Below are 16017 nucleotides of genomic sequence, written 5' to 3' on the forward strand. Positions count from 1 at the left end.
TCTTATGGATGGATACAACTTGGCAAATGTAATTCGACAGCCCACAAGAGTGACTTCTACATCAAGCACGCTCATCGATGTAATTCTTACGAATAAACCTCGTTCCTTCTTGGTCTCTGGGGTGTTTGACTTGGGCTTAAGTGATCATCATCTTATCTATGCTGTAATGAGGTCTCATTGTCCAAGGTCTTGCCCTAGAACTGTTATCAAGAGGCGTTTTAAGAACTTTGATCCGGAGCTGTTTTGTAATGATCTGAGTATGGTTCCTTTTGATGATGCCTATATATTCGATGACGTTGATGATATTAGCTGGGCTTGGAGCACTTTGGTAGCGGGTGTTCTTGATGTCCATGCACCCATTAAAGTAGCACCGTGAAGCGTGAGCACGTTCCGTATATGACACCTGAGTTACTTGACGCCATAAGGCGTCGCAACAAACTGAAGCGATTGTACAACAAGTCTAAAAATTCAACAGATCGAGTCAGATACAAAAACCAGCGCAATTTTACCTCCTCGCTGAGACGAAAATTGATATCCGGTTACCTACGTACCACAGCAGATAATGCAAGGGGAAACCCCAGGACATTTTGGCGTGCTATCAAGCCATTTATGCACTGTAAAAGTAACACCAGCCAAGATATTATTCATCTGAAGGAGGACACCTCATTGATTACAGATAAATTAGAAGTTGCAGAGATCTTCAATAAATATTATTCATCTGTATTATGTGACAGTGATAGCTCAATTAATCGGCACACTGTCGTGGATTACCTCTCATCTAATCACCAGAGTATCTCTGCTATACGGACTCATTACATACATACTTTATTGTTACCTCCCCAATGGGGCTTTTCAGGAACAATTACTTAAATTACTAAGTTACTAATAACTACACAATCAATCATTGCCCTGTGGCCCAACCTTTCCAATTTAGACATGTTACTTCGCCTGAGCTTGAGATTCTTTTGAAGTCGCTTGATCCAAAAAAGGCCACTGGTCACGACAATATTCCACCCAAAGCTCTACGTACTGGGGCAACTGTTTTTGCTTATCCGCTGTCTGTATTATCCAACAAGATCATCGACTCTGGTAAAGTGCCAGCAAAATAGAAATTGGCTGAGATTTGCCCTGTGTTTAAGAAAAATGACGCCCAAGACAAAGCTATGTACAGGCCTGTGTCTATCCTTGTTATATTGGACAAAGTATTTGAAAAATGCCTAGAACATCAGCTTATTCAATACTTCAATCCGATCTTGTCTCCGACTTTGTCTGTATATCGTCGTGGCTATAGCTGTGAGTCAGTCCCCGGGGAGTCAGTTCTCTTACGTCTTATTGAGGACTGGAGATCTGCTTTAGACAATAAGTGTGTTGTCAGTGCAGTCATTATGGATTTGACCAAGGCCTTTGACATGATACCGCACAATTTACTTCTCGCTAAACTGGCCGCGTATGGTATTTCTTCTTCTAGTCTGGTTCTTTTAGATGGTTACCTCCGTGGCAGAACTCAGCGTGTTAAGATTGAAGACGTCACTTCCGGTGTGCTTGATATCTCCAAAGGCGTGCCTCAGGGATCAGTACTAGGACCACTGTTTTTCAACATTTTTCTCAATGACCTTTTTTATGTTATCAAGAGAGCGAAATTATCAAACTATGCTGATGATAATCAAATGTATTTTTGTGATCGTGATCCGCAAGTTGTGAAGTCTGTGATTAATGACGAGCTCGCTGTTGCGTGTAAGTGGTTTGATGACAATAAGCTTGAACCCAATCCCAATAAATGTAAAGCCCTTGTCCTATCGAACAAACACTCTCTTAATTTGAAATTCACCATCCGATGATGTTCAAATTCCATGTGTTGATCACCTTGAGCTTTTGGGTGTTGTTATTGATAACTCTCTACTCTTTGACAAACATGTAACTAAGATCACCAAGAAAGTAGGAAAGCAACTGGATGTTTTATGTAGGTTTAAAAAGATACTCTCTTCTTCAACAAAATTATGCCTGTATAATTCATTCATCATATCCTATTTTACGTACTACTCCACCGTCTGGCACAATTATCTGAAATCTGACAGTCAAAAGCTCGATAAACTAAATGAGAGAGCTCTAAGGTACATTTATGGTGAGCGATCGCCTACAAATGCTGGGGAGTTAACTGAAAGAACTGGCTACACTCTAGCTGATCGACGTATACAAGATATGTTAATATTAGCTTTTAAGAGGCCCTGCGCCTAAGAAACGACCGATGATTTCCGGCTAAAAAATAAAATCGGCCGATTTTTATCTCCCAAGCAGAGGTTACCGAATACTATTTAAAAATGAATTTCTTTTGTTTCAGTTTCGCTTTAAACCAAAAATATCGAGCCGCAAACTTTTTCCGTCTGATAGCAGCAAAATCAGGCCGAAAATAAGCCCCCACAAAAAACTGTTCAGAAATTACTATCGCAGCGCAAAATAATGAGAAAACTACACAGTGTTGAAGAAAAAGGCCTTTTAATGCAATATCATTCGATAAACATCAAAAAACTGCCGAAGCGATCAAAAAAATAAAGTTTCAAATATTGCATACTAAATTAGATGGAGGTTGGAGCTGATTTTAAAATAATTATTTCTCAAAAGTTCAACGCTTTTGAAAGCAATCACAGTGATGAATTAGACATTGGAGGGATATACATCACGTTTCTGGAAAAACATTTTTCGGCCAAAGTATATTGACCTTGTACAAAGCGTTCAAAGTTACCGTGTTTACCGTTATCCTGCTACTTCGGCGAAACACTTCCCTTTTGCCAATACGGCCGTGGATGGCGTGGTAAACGCCACTTTAAACCTTGCTAGGCATACAAAGACCATCCTGAGTAGAAGGATGAAGAATTGAAAGAGAAAGGAAGATGAAAAATACGCAGAAAAAGAAAATAACTCGAAATTACCATCTCCCAACGAAAGTTGAATCTGGAAAATGTCGTGGCGTGACAGCAGCCATTGACGTCATTTGTCACGTCAAGTCGCAAGAGCGTGGGAAAACGAGTCTGCAACGTCCTTCGGGCGGTCAGCGGCTAGGGATCCAGTCGTGACCCCATAACTCAGATCACGCTGCGGCCAAAACGGTGTGGCGGTTGAGGAAGTTTTTCTTTTTCAGTGACCATCATTTGTGAAAAATAACATAACATTGTTCCACCAAACGTTTTCTGGCCGGGAAAAATCGCTTTCCTATTTGTGCATTCGTTTGGATTCCGTCGCTATTTATACGAATGACGTCAATGGCCGCTGTCACGCCACGACATTTTCCAGATTCAACTTTCGTTAGCAGATGGTAATTTCGATTTATTTTCTTTTTCTGCGTATTTTTCATCTTCCTTTGTCTTTTAATTCTACGTCCTTCTACTTAGGATGGTCTTTGAATGCCTAGCAAGGTTTAAAGTGGCGTTTAACACGCTATCCACGGCCGTATTGGCAAAAGAGAAGTGTTTCGCCGAAGTAGCAGGATAACGGTAAACACGGTAACTTTGAACGCTTTGTACAAGGTCAATATACTTTGGCCGAAAAACGTTTTTCCAGAAACATGATGTATATCCCTCCAATGTCTAATTCATCACTGTGATTGCTTTCAAAAGCGTTGAACTTTTGAGAAATAATTATTTTAAAATCAGCTCGAACCTCCATCTAATTTAGTATGCAATATTTGAAACTTTATTTTTTTGATCGCTTCGGCAGTTTTTTGATGTTTATCGAATGATATTGCATTAAAAGGCCTTTTTCTTCAACACTGTGTAGTTTTCTCATTATTTTGCGTTGTGATAGTAATTTCTGAACAGTTTTTTGTGGGGGCTTATTTTCGGCCTGATTTTGCTGCTATCAGACGGGAAAAGTTTGCGGCTCGATATTTTTGGTTTAAAACGAAACTGAAACAAAAGAAATTCATTTTTAAATAGTATTCGGTAACCTCTACTTGGGAGATAAAAATCGGCCGATTTTATTTTTTAGCCGGAAATCATCGGTCGTTTCTTAGGCGCAGGGCCTCTTAAAGCTGTCAACAACCTTCTTCCTACATATTTAAGTGACTTGTTTACTATTCGTGAGAACATTAAGAATCTAAGGGGCACCAAGAAGCTTGTCATCCCTAAAGTTAACACCACCCGTTATGGGAATAAGTCCGTGGCCTACACTGCTTCAAAAGCTTGGAATTCACTTCCGGATACACTGCGTTGTATGAAGACACTTAAAGATTTTAAGATTGCGGTTAGATCTATTGTAAATTTACATATGTAAACTAGTCTTAGCTATTATATATTTATATCTTGTAATTTTTTAATTTCAATTTTCTTTCGTTCAAAGTTATTTTTCTCGGTAAATTAGCATAATCTTGCTAGAGCTGAGGCCTAATCAGCCTCATCAACCCGAGTTGAAATGAAGTTATCTGTCTATCTAATTCCTCATTACCATATTCTTCTAAAGCACGACGGATAATTGAAACTTTGTCGATTCGAACTTAAACTTCACTGAAAAAAATTAACCTGGTAACAGTTGTGTTAATTACTCTATTTGTAATCCTCTTGTTTGATGAATACAGTACCATTTATCTCTACCTGTCTATATTTGATGTGAAAATGTCGTGTTTCGTTATATCGGGAGTGTTCAGCTGGTTTATTAGCATTTATTTAACGAACGTCAGTAAGCTTGCCAAAAACAACATCCGAGCTGCTGCCACACGTTTCTGTGACTGAGAGAGAAAGCATTAACATCTGGATCAACTAAAGTAAGTCGTGGTTCTTACAGTTAAGTTACAGATCGAGAAAATTCCACCATCATCTAGGGATGAGTTCAAAGGAAAGTTTAGTGCTAATTTGCTTTAAAATTAAAACTTCATAAATATCGCATCTAAGAAGCAACAAACTATTATTCAGGCTTGCTTTGGTAATACGAGAGTTTTATAAATGTATTTTTTGAAGTAATGCATTTTTCGTTTAAATGAGTGTTTTGTAGTTTCAACTAGAAGAATAGATTGGAACATAAAGACGAATATTGAATTTGAATTGCGGCGACGAATAGAGAATCCTTAAAGATAAATGAGATGAATTTTTCATTCAGTTTTCTGTTGTTCCGTTACTTAGGAAAAGAAATCTCTATACTCTCATATATTTTGTTTTTCCCATTAAAAAAAAAAGTCATTTCGAAATAAACTACCGCAGTCATGGAATAGTGATAAATGAACGAAAATGAAATATACGATCTTTTAAGTATTCATTTGCATTCTTCATCATCTACGGCTATATTAGACATATTACAAAATCGCAACGTGACCATTTCCCAGTTAGTATCGCAGTGATCATGGATTTGAATACCGTTCAACCCTGTTTTTTTTTTCATGCTTTATTTTCACAGCTGCTTTAGTTGTGTACATAACTGCGATGATCACTCATGTGTTTACCTCTTTTTCTTCAGCTCAAATGTATGATCTTTCATATATTCATTTGCATTCTTAACCACCTACGAGTATAGTACGAACTCATAACGTGACCAGCTCGCAGTTGGCTTTGATAGCTCAGTGTCGTGGGTTCGAGTCTCGTTAAAAGAGGGTCTCTTTGGGGTTAAACGTTAGCTGTAAATTAAAACGGGCCAAAAATGTACCCCTTAGGCGTAAAATTGGTAAATTTTTACTGTTAGCCGTAAAAAATTGTTATCCACGAGATAGTAAAAGCAAGACCCCTTGTGAAGACTTTCTTTGTGATTTGTCTTGTGGTCTGGTAGTACAGGGAAACGCTGGAAGCCTTAGTAGTAACTATATTCATCCCAGAATGATCCTAGGACCTTAAATATGTTTTATCATACTCAGATAAGTTTTCAACTTTTTTAGATGATGAAAATTAATTTTTAACTTCTTAAAACAATTGTTGTTAATTTCTAAGATTTCTGTTAACCGAAAGGAAAATTCTGATTATCTGTTAAACATAAAGAAGCCAAAATATTAACTGTTCACCGTAAAAGCCACCACCCCACTGAGACCCTCATTTAAACCTGAATTACTTTTTCAGGCTTTGTTTTGACAGCTGCCTTAGGTGTATACATAACTGCGATGACCTGTCTATATTTATGTCAAAATGTCGTTTCTATTTTATCGCCGGGGAGTGTTCAGCTGGTTTACTGGCATTTATTTATCGAACGTTAGAAAGCTTGCCAAAAACAACATCCGAGCTGATGCCACACGTTTTTTTGACTAAGAGAGAAAGCATTAACATCTGGGTCAACTAAAGTAAGTCGTGGTTCTTACAGTTAAGTTATAGATCGAGAAAATTCCACCATTATCTACTGATCAGTTGAAAGGAATGTTTAATGTTAACTTGCTTTAAAAACTACTTAAATATTGCGTTTGAGAAGAAACAAACCATTATTCAGGCTTACTTTGGTAATACGAGGGTTTTTAGAAGAATTCGTTTTTCGTTTTAATGAGTGTTTTGCAGTTTCAACTAGTAAAATAGACAAGTATCAAGCATTCTGGTATTCATAATCATTTCGAGTTTTGATTTCAGTTTGTTTAAATCTCTCATTTCTGGAATCAAAAACAAACTCTACATCACCAGCCACCATGCGTGTTTGACATGGCTTATGTTTGACATGATTGAAGTAGATCTTCGCAGTCTCTTGGACTTAATTTGTCCATCCATCACTAAAATATTTCAGAATAGTGTATATTTGCTCAATCGTACATGAAGGTTGACTTGCATGCCATCTGTGAAGAAATTTTAAGAATAAGCCCGAGGCTAAGATTTTGAAAAGAATATATTGCTATGCTACCAGATTCAATTTCTCGGTGAAAAGCTTTGAATTCGAATCGACAAAATTTTATTTATCCGTCATGCATTTTTTTTTTTAAAAATCTAGTAATGGCGAAGTTAAATAGAAACCTACTATTTGCGCAAAACGGTGTCTCCGTAGTATTTCGAAAACAGAAGATATGGGCTCAAAATTAGAACGTCACTGATTATCACAAAAGTCGCTTTTAGTTTCTTTTTTGTTCGTTTGTTTGTTTGTTTATTTGCTTGTTTCGTAAAGACATGAGTGATCATCGCAGTTATGTACACAACCAAAACAGCTGTGAGAATAAAGCCTGAAAAAGAAAAAAGATCAGGCTTAAACGAGAGTCTCAATGGGGTGCTGGCTTTTACGGTTAACAGTTAATATTTTGGCTTCTTTACTGCTAGCGGCTAATCAGTGTGCCGCAGAAGTGAATTGGTTTTAAGTAGCTTAAGTTTAGGGAAGGAAAGTTCAGTTAAAAACGTATAACTGTATCGTATTTAGAACTTTTCAACACATGATTTTAACCATGAAAGTTGTCACGAGTATACATTTCCGGCATGAAATTCACAATCATGATCGGGAGTCATGGGTTCCTGTCATGATTTAAGAAGACAAAATCGAAACGAAAAGCAACGCCGTAACTGCCTGTTAATGCTTTTGTTTGAAGGAATGCTGCAGAAAGGTTTTATTTTAACCCTTTTATTGGGTTTGTCCGTCACTGCTGAAGAGGCTGGAAAAAGAATGGATGAACAAGCCTCTTCTTTCGATTGTCCCCCTGGTTACTGGTGTAAGAAGAAGAGAGAGTTTGACTCAGCTGCATGTCCTCAAGGGTTTGTGTGCCAGTCAAAACGCAGTAATGAAGTCTGCCCACTAGGGTACTGGTGCCGCAGAAGTGAATTAGTCAGAGATGAAGAAACTGATCCGCGGAACTGTCCACTTGGGTAATAATCAATAATGCATTTACTTCCCAAATCGACTGTTTTTTTGTTTTTGTTTTTTTACCATATCCCCGGAACCACTCGCATTGTACACTTCGGACATATCGAAAATTTCATCCTCTCAAATACAGTCGGACCTCCCGTAAACTACCACCCAAAATGTCAAGCCTTGGTGGTCGCATACGGGACCTTAGACCATACCGAGGGTATTGGGTCAAAAGTTTGTCTGATTAGCATAAGGTAGCTGCAGACGCCTACCACATGTTTTAAGTGTTTTGTTCATGTGAAAAGTCAATTTCGAAAAAAATGCGGTACTTTCCATTGAGAAATTTCCGTCTCTTGTCCTGAACCTAGGAATGGCGAATGTTATAACACCATATTATCCAACGTCGATCAAACTTTTCAAACTTTTAGCTCTAAAAGTGGTCGTGGTCGCTTACGAGAAGTGGTCACTCAAAAGAGGTTCCAAATATATTGATTTGCCTTGGAAATCTTTGGTATTTTGAAAACTGGTCGCTGTTCTGAGGAGAGGTGGTCGCTTACGACAGGTGGTCACAACCGGAGGTTCGACCATAATTTTCCGTTGGAGTTGCATCTATGACTTTGTGTTTTACCGGTGGGTTGGGTAGGTGAGTGAGTAAGTGAGTGACTGAGTGAATGATTGACTGAAAAAGGAAAATTAGTTAACGCGAATCGTTTCGTGGGGAGCCGAGGAAGGTTGGAATGTGTATGTGAGAGTTTTGCGTCGTAAGTTATTTCAAAAGCGCGGGAAATCCTCCTCAGATATATGTGCAAGAATTTGTAGCTGTAACCAATATTCTTCTTAAGGAGGAAAGAGAGGAGATAATTAGGTATAGGTGCATTGAGAAAATTTATTATTTGTATATTGTATCGCTATATTGCTTAAATTACAATTATTGAACATCTTTCGCACGATGCCTTCCTTTGTATGCGGGCTCAGTTGCAGCGATTCATTTCAGTATTTCCGTTTTTCGGTCTCACGGATATCTTAAGAGAGCAACAGCAACAGGAATATCTCCAAGGCAGAAAAAAAAACAACTTAATATTATAATTATATGTCTACAGTCGATGTTTGGTATTTTACTTCAAGATGTTTGACTTTAATTTTCTGTTTTAAGATACTGGTGCAAACGACGGTCCATTTCCTCAAAACTCTTTCGTGGTGACATTTGACTAACTGGACGAAGTCTCCGGTGCTAAAAGAAAGGATCAACACCACTCTATAAATGTCACTGATACAGCTGCCATTGGATTGAATAGTAACCTCTCGACTGTCATTTGATATAGTTTTGCCGCGATTAGAAGTGATCAATAGAAAGCTGTTAAAATTCGTTAACTTGTGACATAAGGCAGAAATGTAACTTTTAGCCAACTGCAATAAAACCATTATGTGGGACACTTGAAGTTAACCCTTTTTTGGTTATCGAAACAAGTCAAAATACAGCGTTGTTAACTTGTATTTACAAAAGGAGAGGGACACTTCGAGAGGAAAGTGTCAAAATTAAATAAAGATATCTTCTGATCAGTCACGGTCCGGTCCACACACGCGATAAAAATTAGACCTCCGTGCTTTTTTTGTCGCATCATGTACTTTGTGACAGTGTTGTAGTTTAGAATGCTTGCAGCTGCCTAACAACGTCGGTCCGATAACTGCTTGCTTAGTCGGGTTTTGAAAAACGCAATTCGCAATCAACTGGTATTTACTCCCCCTGACTAATCAACTAGGTTTATATTTTTATAATTTTTTTAACAAGTTTATAAGCAAAAGAAAGTTTGATAGATCGTCTGTGTGCACCATGCCACAGCCCCTAAACTATGACTTATATGGTTAGATTTAAAAAATGATTGGCTTCCTTGGTGAATATACTGCATGGTGAAAGTTGAATCCACCTGCTAAGTTTCTGTTCGCGCCACGACAGTATTTGATCAGTTTTTTTTTTCAATCAACCACCGTTGTCATCATATAGATCTGTTACAGAAAGGTGTCTGCGACATCGTCGTCAGAAAGCTTCTCGCTACAGTAATATGCCTTGGACTCATCAAGCGATTCAAAGTCCAGATATGGAGTGTCCTCCTGCATCATTTCTTCCAGTGATTTCGTCGCACTTTCAAATGTCGGTCTTTCGCTGGGCTTCTCCGTCCAACAACTTTGAACCAGCTGATAACTGAAAAAGCAACGGTTAGATTAAAATGCGTTCTTAATTAAGCCGTTCCTAACATTTTCGATACTCGCGCTTTCTCTTAGAACCGGCTCTCGCTCTCGCAAAATAGCGACCATGCATCACGGTTTTTAGACACGGACTATCTCGATGGTCATTATTTGTCTATGAGCTGAAGCCTAGAAAGATGTTCTCGTTGACTTGAGGTAATATATTAAAGGACTAAGAGCAGATAGATTTGACGTATCAATTGCAGAGTGCAACTGATCTCAGCAGTCAAGTTCCAGTTCATCTGTAAACACTACACTGGCCGGAAGCTACAACGCGGAGTTAGGAACTTTGGTACCTCATGCACGTCACAACATTTTTTAGGGACCAGCAAACTTTTCTATTTCCTGTTACCGGGAAAATGAGTGTGTTTTAGTCCGCTTTTTTTTTGTTTAATTTGTTTCTCGAAAGAAGAGTTTCCGAGACAAAATCTGTGTTTAAACAGAAGCGGGGAAACAGAAAATCAATGTTGCTCAAAATGTTTTGGTCAAAGTGTTTCTTCGTTTGCGGGGATCTTTTCAACAAAAGAGCATAGTTTAAACTATGATAAGAGCGAGTTCGTTAAACTAATAGTTTTACTTACAGTTTATCAGAGCATGTGTCTGGTTTTTCCATGCGATATCCTGTTTTGAGAAGATTGTACAACTCCTTGTTGTTTATTCCAGGATAAGGATTTCCTCCTAGAACAACAACAGTTACAAATTTGACTGTGCATGTAGATATATGCAACCCTAAGAGGTACCAATTCAAAATCCTGTTTTGTGGTCGTGGCTTGAAAGTCTTTTCACTCCTTAGAGGTACCGGTTCTAAAGCAACTTATAAACTGATACCTCCATTATTTTTAAAAGCGATAAAAGAAGATTGCTTCAGTTACCTTCTACCCGTAAAGTTGATTTTCAAATATCTCCTGACATATTTTTTTCGGCTCAGTACCCTAAAAGGTCCTGCGAAAGCTCCCACTATGGAGCGTCTGAGGCTGAACAGAACCGGTCCACCCGTCCTTTATATATGGGATTCCTCACGGGATATGCAGCGAATAATAGCGGCTCTGGCCATCCATGACGACAGAGATTGTGAACATAGCAAATTTAGACTGCCTTGGACTTGCAATGCAAAAGACAACCAGGTTGATAATAAGCAGTAATGTCGACTTAAATGTTTTAAATCTGATGTTGATTTCATTGATGACTGTTAACCAAGACAAATAGATTTAACCCGGAGCAAAAATGAAGTGGCCCTGCACGAAAAGCGACCCCTAAGTTTAAAGATCAGCATAGATTACTCACTGGTACGTATCTAAACATGCACAAAAGCCACACGAGAATTAGCATAATATCAAACACAATTGTTTGTATACTGTTGCAAATATATGGATAGTGAATATCTATACAGTCTTTTTTGTAACAACGAATAGTTTTCGGACTGAAGGTAAATTTTCTTAGGTTTTTTTTGGCCAATTTGAGCCTCATATATTCCTAAGTTTTTCTTCAGTTATCATCTCCAATCGCCAAAGTTTTCAGTAGTTTTGTTATAACTTCCAGTGGTGCTCTTAGCTTGGGGGTGTCCTTGTACCTTTTTAAAATATGAGTTAATCTCATTCTTGAGCGTTCTTATGAAAAAGGTTCTTACAGAAAAGATTCAGTATTCAGTGACATTTTGAATGAATGAAACAGGCCAAATATAGTTCTCTCATGTGAAGTATATATGAAATAATTCATATTTGAACTGCGGTTGTAGATGAAAGTGAAGAATGATCATCGCAGTAAATTTTCCAATTTAAGCAATTGGAAAGAAGAAGCCTGAAAATTACAAATTACAGGCAAATTACTTTATCTTTTCATTGATTTAATATTTTAATTTAAATCCTCATTACGCTATGCATAGATTTTGTTTCATTTTTGAAAGGTCAGATTTTGAGAGAATTTTAAAATATTAAAATATTCGTAATTTCCTGGAAAAAGCATGATTTTGAAAAAGGAATGCATAGCTATCTTTCCAACGTTGGCTTTAATCGAAATCCGTCGAAAAAGGCTGGATTTAATGAAAAACCGCGTTTCCTTTAGCATTTAAAGAAACCGGAGGTGCGCCCGATATATATTGGAAGTTACCCTATCAGCGCGTGCGCAATTTACACTATCAGCGCACTTCGGTAAGATCAGACAAAGCCACACGGAGTTAGCTTTTCTCTTTCTATTGCTCTTGTTTTTCTGTCTTTTTCTTATTTTGTCTTTGCTTGTACTTTTTTTAATTTGCATTTTGTGAAACACAAAGAAAAACATCTAAAATGTAAGCGAATTTGCAAGTTATTGAGTTGTTTTTATTTTCGGCGCTCAGGCTGACGTAAGCAACCGGAAGTGAAATTTCACCTCCTTAGCAACGCGCGCGAGCGCGCGCATAAATCGGTTAATGGGCCCTTAACGCCAATCATTTCGTGGGGAGCCGAGGAAGGTTGGAATGTGTATGTGTATTAATTGACCAGTTAATTGACCTCGCTCCCAATGTGTGGCTTCCTAGCTCAGTCGGTAGAGCATCGCACCGGTATCGCGGAGGTCACGGGTTCGAATCCCGTTGAAGCCCTGATTTTTTTTTCAGGCTTCTTCTTTCCAATTGCTTAAATTGGAAAATTTACTGCGATGATCATTCTTCACTTTCACTTTTATATTTCTCTCACTCATTGACAATTCGTCTACCCAGGGGTCCGTTTCTCGAAAGCTCTGGAATCTTTTCGGGCCCGAAAAGGCATTTTTAGTTAATCTTATCAAAAAACAGAGAGGTGTATACGCCGAAAACTTCTTTAATGAAGAGAGCCTCTGTTCGTATTAAGAATATACGAATAAAACAGCTCTGTAGTCAAAAGGTTTGAGATTTTGCTACGGCTTTTCGGGTGCGAAAACTTTTCGGGACCTTCGAGAAACGGACCCCTGGGCCCGTTTCTCGAAAGCCCCGAAAACTTTTCGGGCCCGCAAAGCCATTTTTAGTTAATCGGTATTTAAAGACAGAGAGGTGTATACGCCTGAAACTCCTTATATGAAGAGAACCTCTGTTTATATTAAGAATATGTGAATAAAACAGCTCTGAAGTCATAAGGTTTGAGATTTTGCAACGGCTTTTCGGGTGTGAAAACTTTTCGGAACCTTCGAGAAACGGGCCCCTGGTCTCAGAGGTTTTTCTTGATTTTTCTTTTTTTCGGGAAGCGGCGAACACGAGTTAGAAAGCGGCGGACATGAGTCGCTTCGCGGCTCTTTCGCAGAAAAAACAAGAAAAACCCCTGGGACCAGGGTACAATTCATTAAGCTTCAACAAAAGAACATAAGCCCTAATGGTGTTTAATATCTGGTCAAACACGGTCGTTCCTAACTCGTTGTTGATATATTTCATCTAGTTCGTATTAGGGAGGAAAAATTAGTCAGGAGAAATTAAAATATGTCCTTACCCATTGTACAGAGTTCCCAGAGAAGAATTCCAAAAGACCACCTGGGAAAATAGATCAAAGAATTGAATAGATAATATCATCATTATATATATCGGGAGTCATTGCTACAGTACATCGCAACATTTCGACTGCGATCTACATTTTAAGTGATTACATCAGTTAAGTCAATGCTAAAACGCCTTTGTTCTGAAGTTAAATACTCAGAATAGTCCACACATATTTCATGATCGTCGAGAACGGGATATGGCCGGATAAGCTGAAGGGAGAAACTGGGAAGTCAAGCAGCATTTCTTTAAAGGCCGAAAGTGGGAGAGAAAGGTGTAATTTTCGAAATTATTTCTCTGAAAGGAAGGAAATAGGGTGCGAGAACTCAGCTCTGTAGTTCACTCAGTGGCTAAAAATTAAAAAGGAAAAGAGAGTGACCTTACACCACAATTCTTAAACTCATTAACAATTCATCAATTTTAAACAAAGAAAATCATGACCATGACGGTATTTGGATGGATTTTTACGATTTTATTTCTCCGTTTTCACTTTAGTTTTAGTTTCGATTGAGAAGTTTGACCACATTTTCAAACACCTCAAAGTTCGTCAAAAATACTCCGGTAGCGTCGTAGCTTGAACTCCGCTATTCTCGGTGTTTGGTAATGTGGTCAAATACGGTCTTTCGTCTTTGCTAAATTACTAATCAAACTTACACATCGCTTTTCGTGGTGTATTCACTGTTGTACAGTGCTTCTGGTGCCATCCATTTGACCGGTATCCTTTTCCCTTTCTTTAGTTTGTAAACGCTTTCTTGGGTTTGTCGCATCAATCCAAAATCTGAGATTTTTACAACTTTGTCCTCGCCAAGAAGAACATTACGAGCCGCCAAATCTCGATGTACAAAGCCGTTGCTTGATAAGAAACCCTTTAGCAGTTTGTTTAAAGGAAGGAGACAGAGAGAAATATGTAGCGAGATCAGTACTTGTTAAACATACAGGCTGCTTGCGCGCGCAGGCTTCCAGCCAAACCAAGTGAAGCGTACCATCAAGATTACATTAATGAATTGACTATTTAAATATTGAACCCGCTAGTAGTTTCAAGAATGCAATAATGAAGTGATTATTTGAATATTGAACCCACTAATCATTCCAAGAATACAGCTATTTGGTTCAATATTCATATAATCCATTCATTAATGTAATCTTGAGGGGTAGGCTTTACTTGGTTTGGCTGTAAAGAGTTTTTTTTTCTTGTTTGATTTACTACCAAATTGGTTAGAGAGAAAGGAGAGAACCGGGCTTACAAGGAGAAGAGCTTGCTTGTTAAAGGTACTTAAAAGAGGGTGGCTTTAATACCCAAGTAGCATTTTTTACATATTAACCCTTTGTCTTCGTCCTGTTTGTCAATGAAATTTATTCAGTACTTACCATTCCGCGTGCTATTTGCCACGCAAAACAAAGAAGGTCCTTTGCAACAAAGTCTTCGTCCTGTTGCACATCGTCATGGTCAGTATTCTGTGGGACTTGACAGGACTTCGTACTTTCTTTCTCGTCAGGTTTGATTTCCTCTACCACGTTTTCCTGGGTAACAGTCTCATCGTTAAGCGTTGAACATGTGGAGTGTAACTTTTTGTTGTCGATATCATTCACGAATAGTTTTCCGCAGTTCATTAATTCTTTGCTGTCGTCCTCATCTCCCACTAACAGTGCTTTTGATTCATCATCGATGCTAAAGCGCAAATCATTAGCATCCAGATTCAAGCGATTTCCTTCGTTGAAGTAATTCCTTTGATAGCTTTTCTACGGGAGAGCAATAGAAATAGAGGGATACTGCTGCATTTCATGAGAAATTACATATATGTTTAGTGAGTGAATGACTGGAGGAGCGACAAGGATGATTTAAAGATAAAGGTAAAGGTAAACTTTATTTGGCCAGGGTGACCCATTCAGCGACGAGGTTGATATCCAGAGGGGCCCTGGACTAAAAATCTGATAATAATTAAAAATACAAGAAATCGTGCTAATTTAAAAATACAAGATAAAATTTAAAAAATACAAGATATAAATTTAAAAATACAAGCAATAATTAAAAGTATAGAGTCTTCTCTATACTTTTAATTAGTATTAATTATTAATCATAGCGAATTCTTCCGCTATGATTTATTTCAGCTCCCTCGGGACGTAGATTTGATTTTGGAAGCTCGAGGGAAAGCAGTAATAGAAAGAGGTGACTAATTTCTTCATACTGTCCGGTATTTTTGTGTCTGCGCAAGCTGTAGATCTTCTTTAATGGTAAATTATTTCAGCTCTCTGAGCCCTGAACAAAACTCTGAATTCCGAGCCACGGGTGTAAAATTGGTGGTGGAAGTAGCCGCTTATTATGTCACAAAGCGTTTGTTAAAACTACTACACGGGCCGACGGGTGCTATTTAACAGTAAGAGAGAATTAAACTAAATAGCTTCAGAACACGATGAGTAATAATAGAAGCATTTACCGATGAATTAAGATGTATTACCCATATCACTCGAACATTTCTCCCCAAAACCGACTATATGTAGAAGGCCATGGGTGTTCGATTTTCGTTGGGGACTCTCAGTTTTCTTTTGTCCAAGGTTCGTTGAAACTAAATTACGCCTTTGTC

General features: G+C 38.2%; 2 protein-coding genes across 3 annotated transcripts; one reads left to right on the forward strand and one right to left on the reverse strand.

The window, feature by feature from the left end:
* Positions 1 to 2217: 2217 nt before the first annotated feature.
* LOC145476093 (uncharacterized) lies at positions 2218 to 9138 on the forward strand. Of its 2 annotated transcripts, XM_081455338.1 has the most exons (3): positions 2218 to 4753; positions 7460 to 7733; positions 8870 to 9138. In XM_081455338.1, exons 2-3 carry the CDS (start codon positions 7462 to 7464, stop codon positions 8922 to 8924), a joined length of 327 nt encoding a protein of 108 aa, XP_081311464.1. In that variant the 5' UTR covers positions 2218 to 4753; positions 7460 to 7461; the 3' UTR covers positions 8925 to 9138. The 2 variants fall into 2 exon arrangements, with proteins under 2 accessions (XP_081311464.1, XP_081311462.1); XM_081455336.1 differs by lacking the exon at positions 2218 to 4753 and having other exon boundaries at positions 7156 to 7733.
* Positions 9139 to 9281: 143 nt separating this feature from the next.
* On the reverse strand, positions 9282 to 15400 carry LOC145476092 (tyrosine-protein kinase receptor Tie-1-like). Its single transcript, XM_081455335.1, has 5 exons — positions 14804 to 15400; positions 14090 to 14301; positions 13392 to 13432; positions 10542 to 10638; positions 9282 to 9916 (listed from the first exon to the last, which is right to left on the reverse strand). The coding sequence occupies exons 1-5, from the start codon at positions 15044 to 15046 to the stop codon at positions 9724 to 9726; spliced, it is 786 nt and encodes a 261-aa protein (XP_081311461.1). The 5' UTR covers positions 15047 to 15400; the 3' UTR covers positions 9282 to 9723.
* Positions 15401 to 16017: the final 617 nt, after the last annotated feature.

Source organism: Orbicella franksi, unplaced genomic scaffold (assembly GCF_964199315.1).
Source record: "Orbicella franksi unplaced genomic scaffold, jaOrbFran1.1 SCAFFOLD_661, whole genome shotgun sequence".
Classification (NCBI taxonomy): domain Eukaryota; kingdom Metazoa; phylum Cnidaria; class Anthozoa; order Scleractinia; family Merulinidae; genus Orbicella; species Orbicella franksi.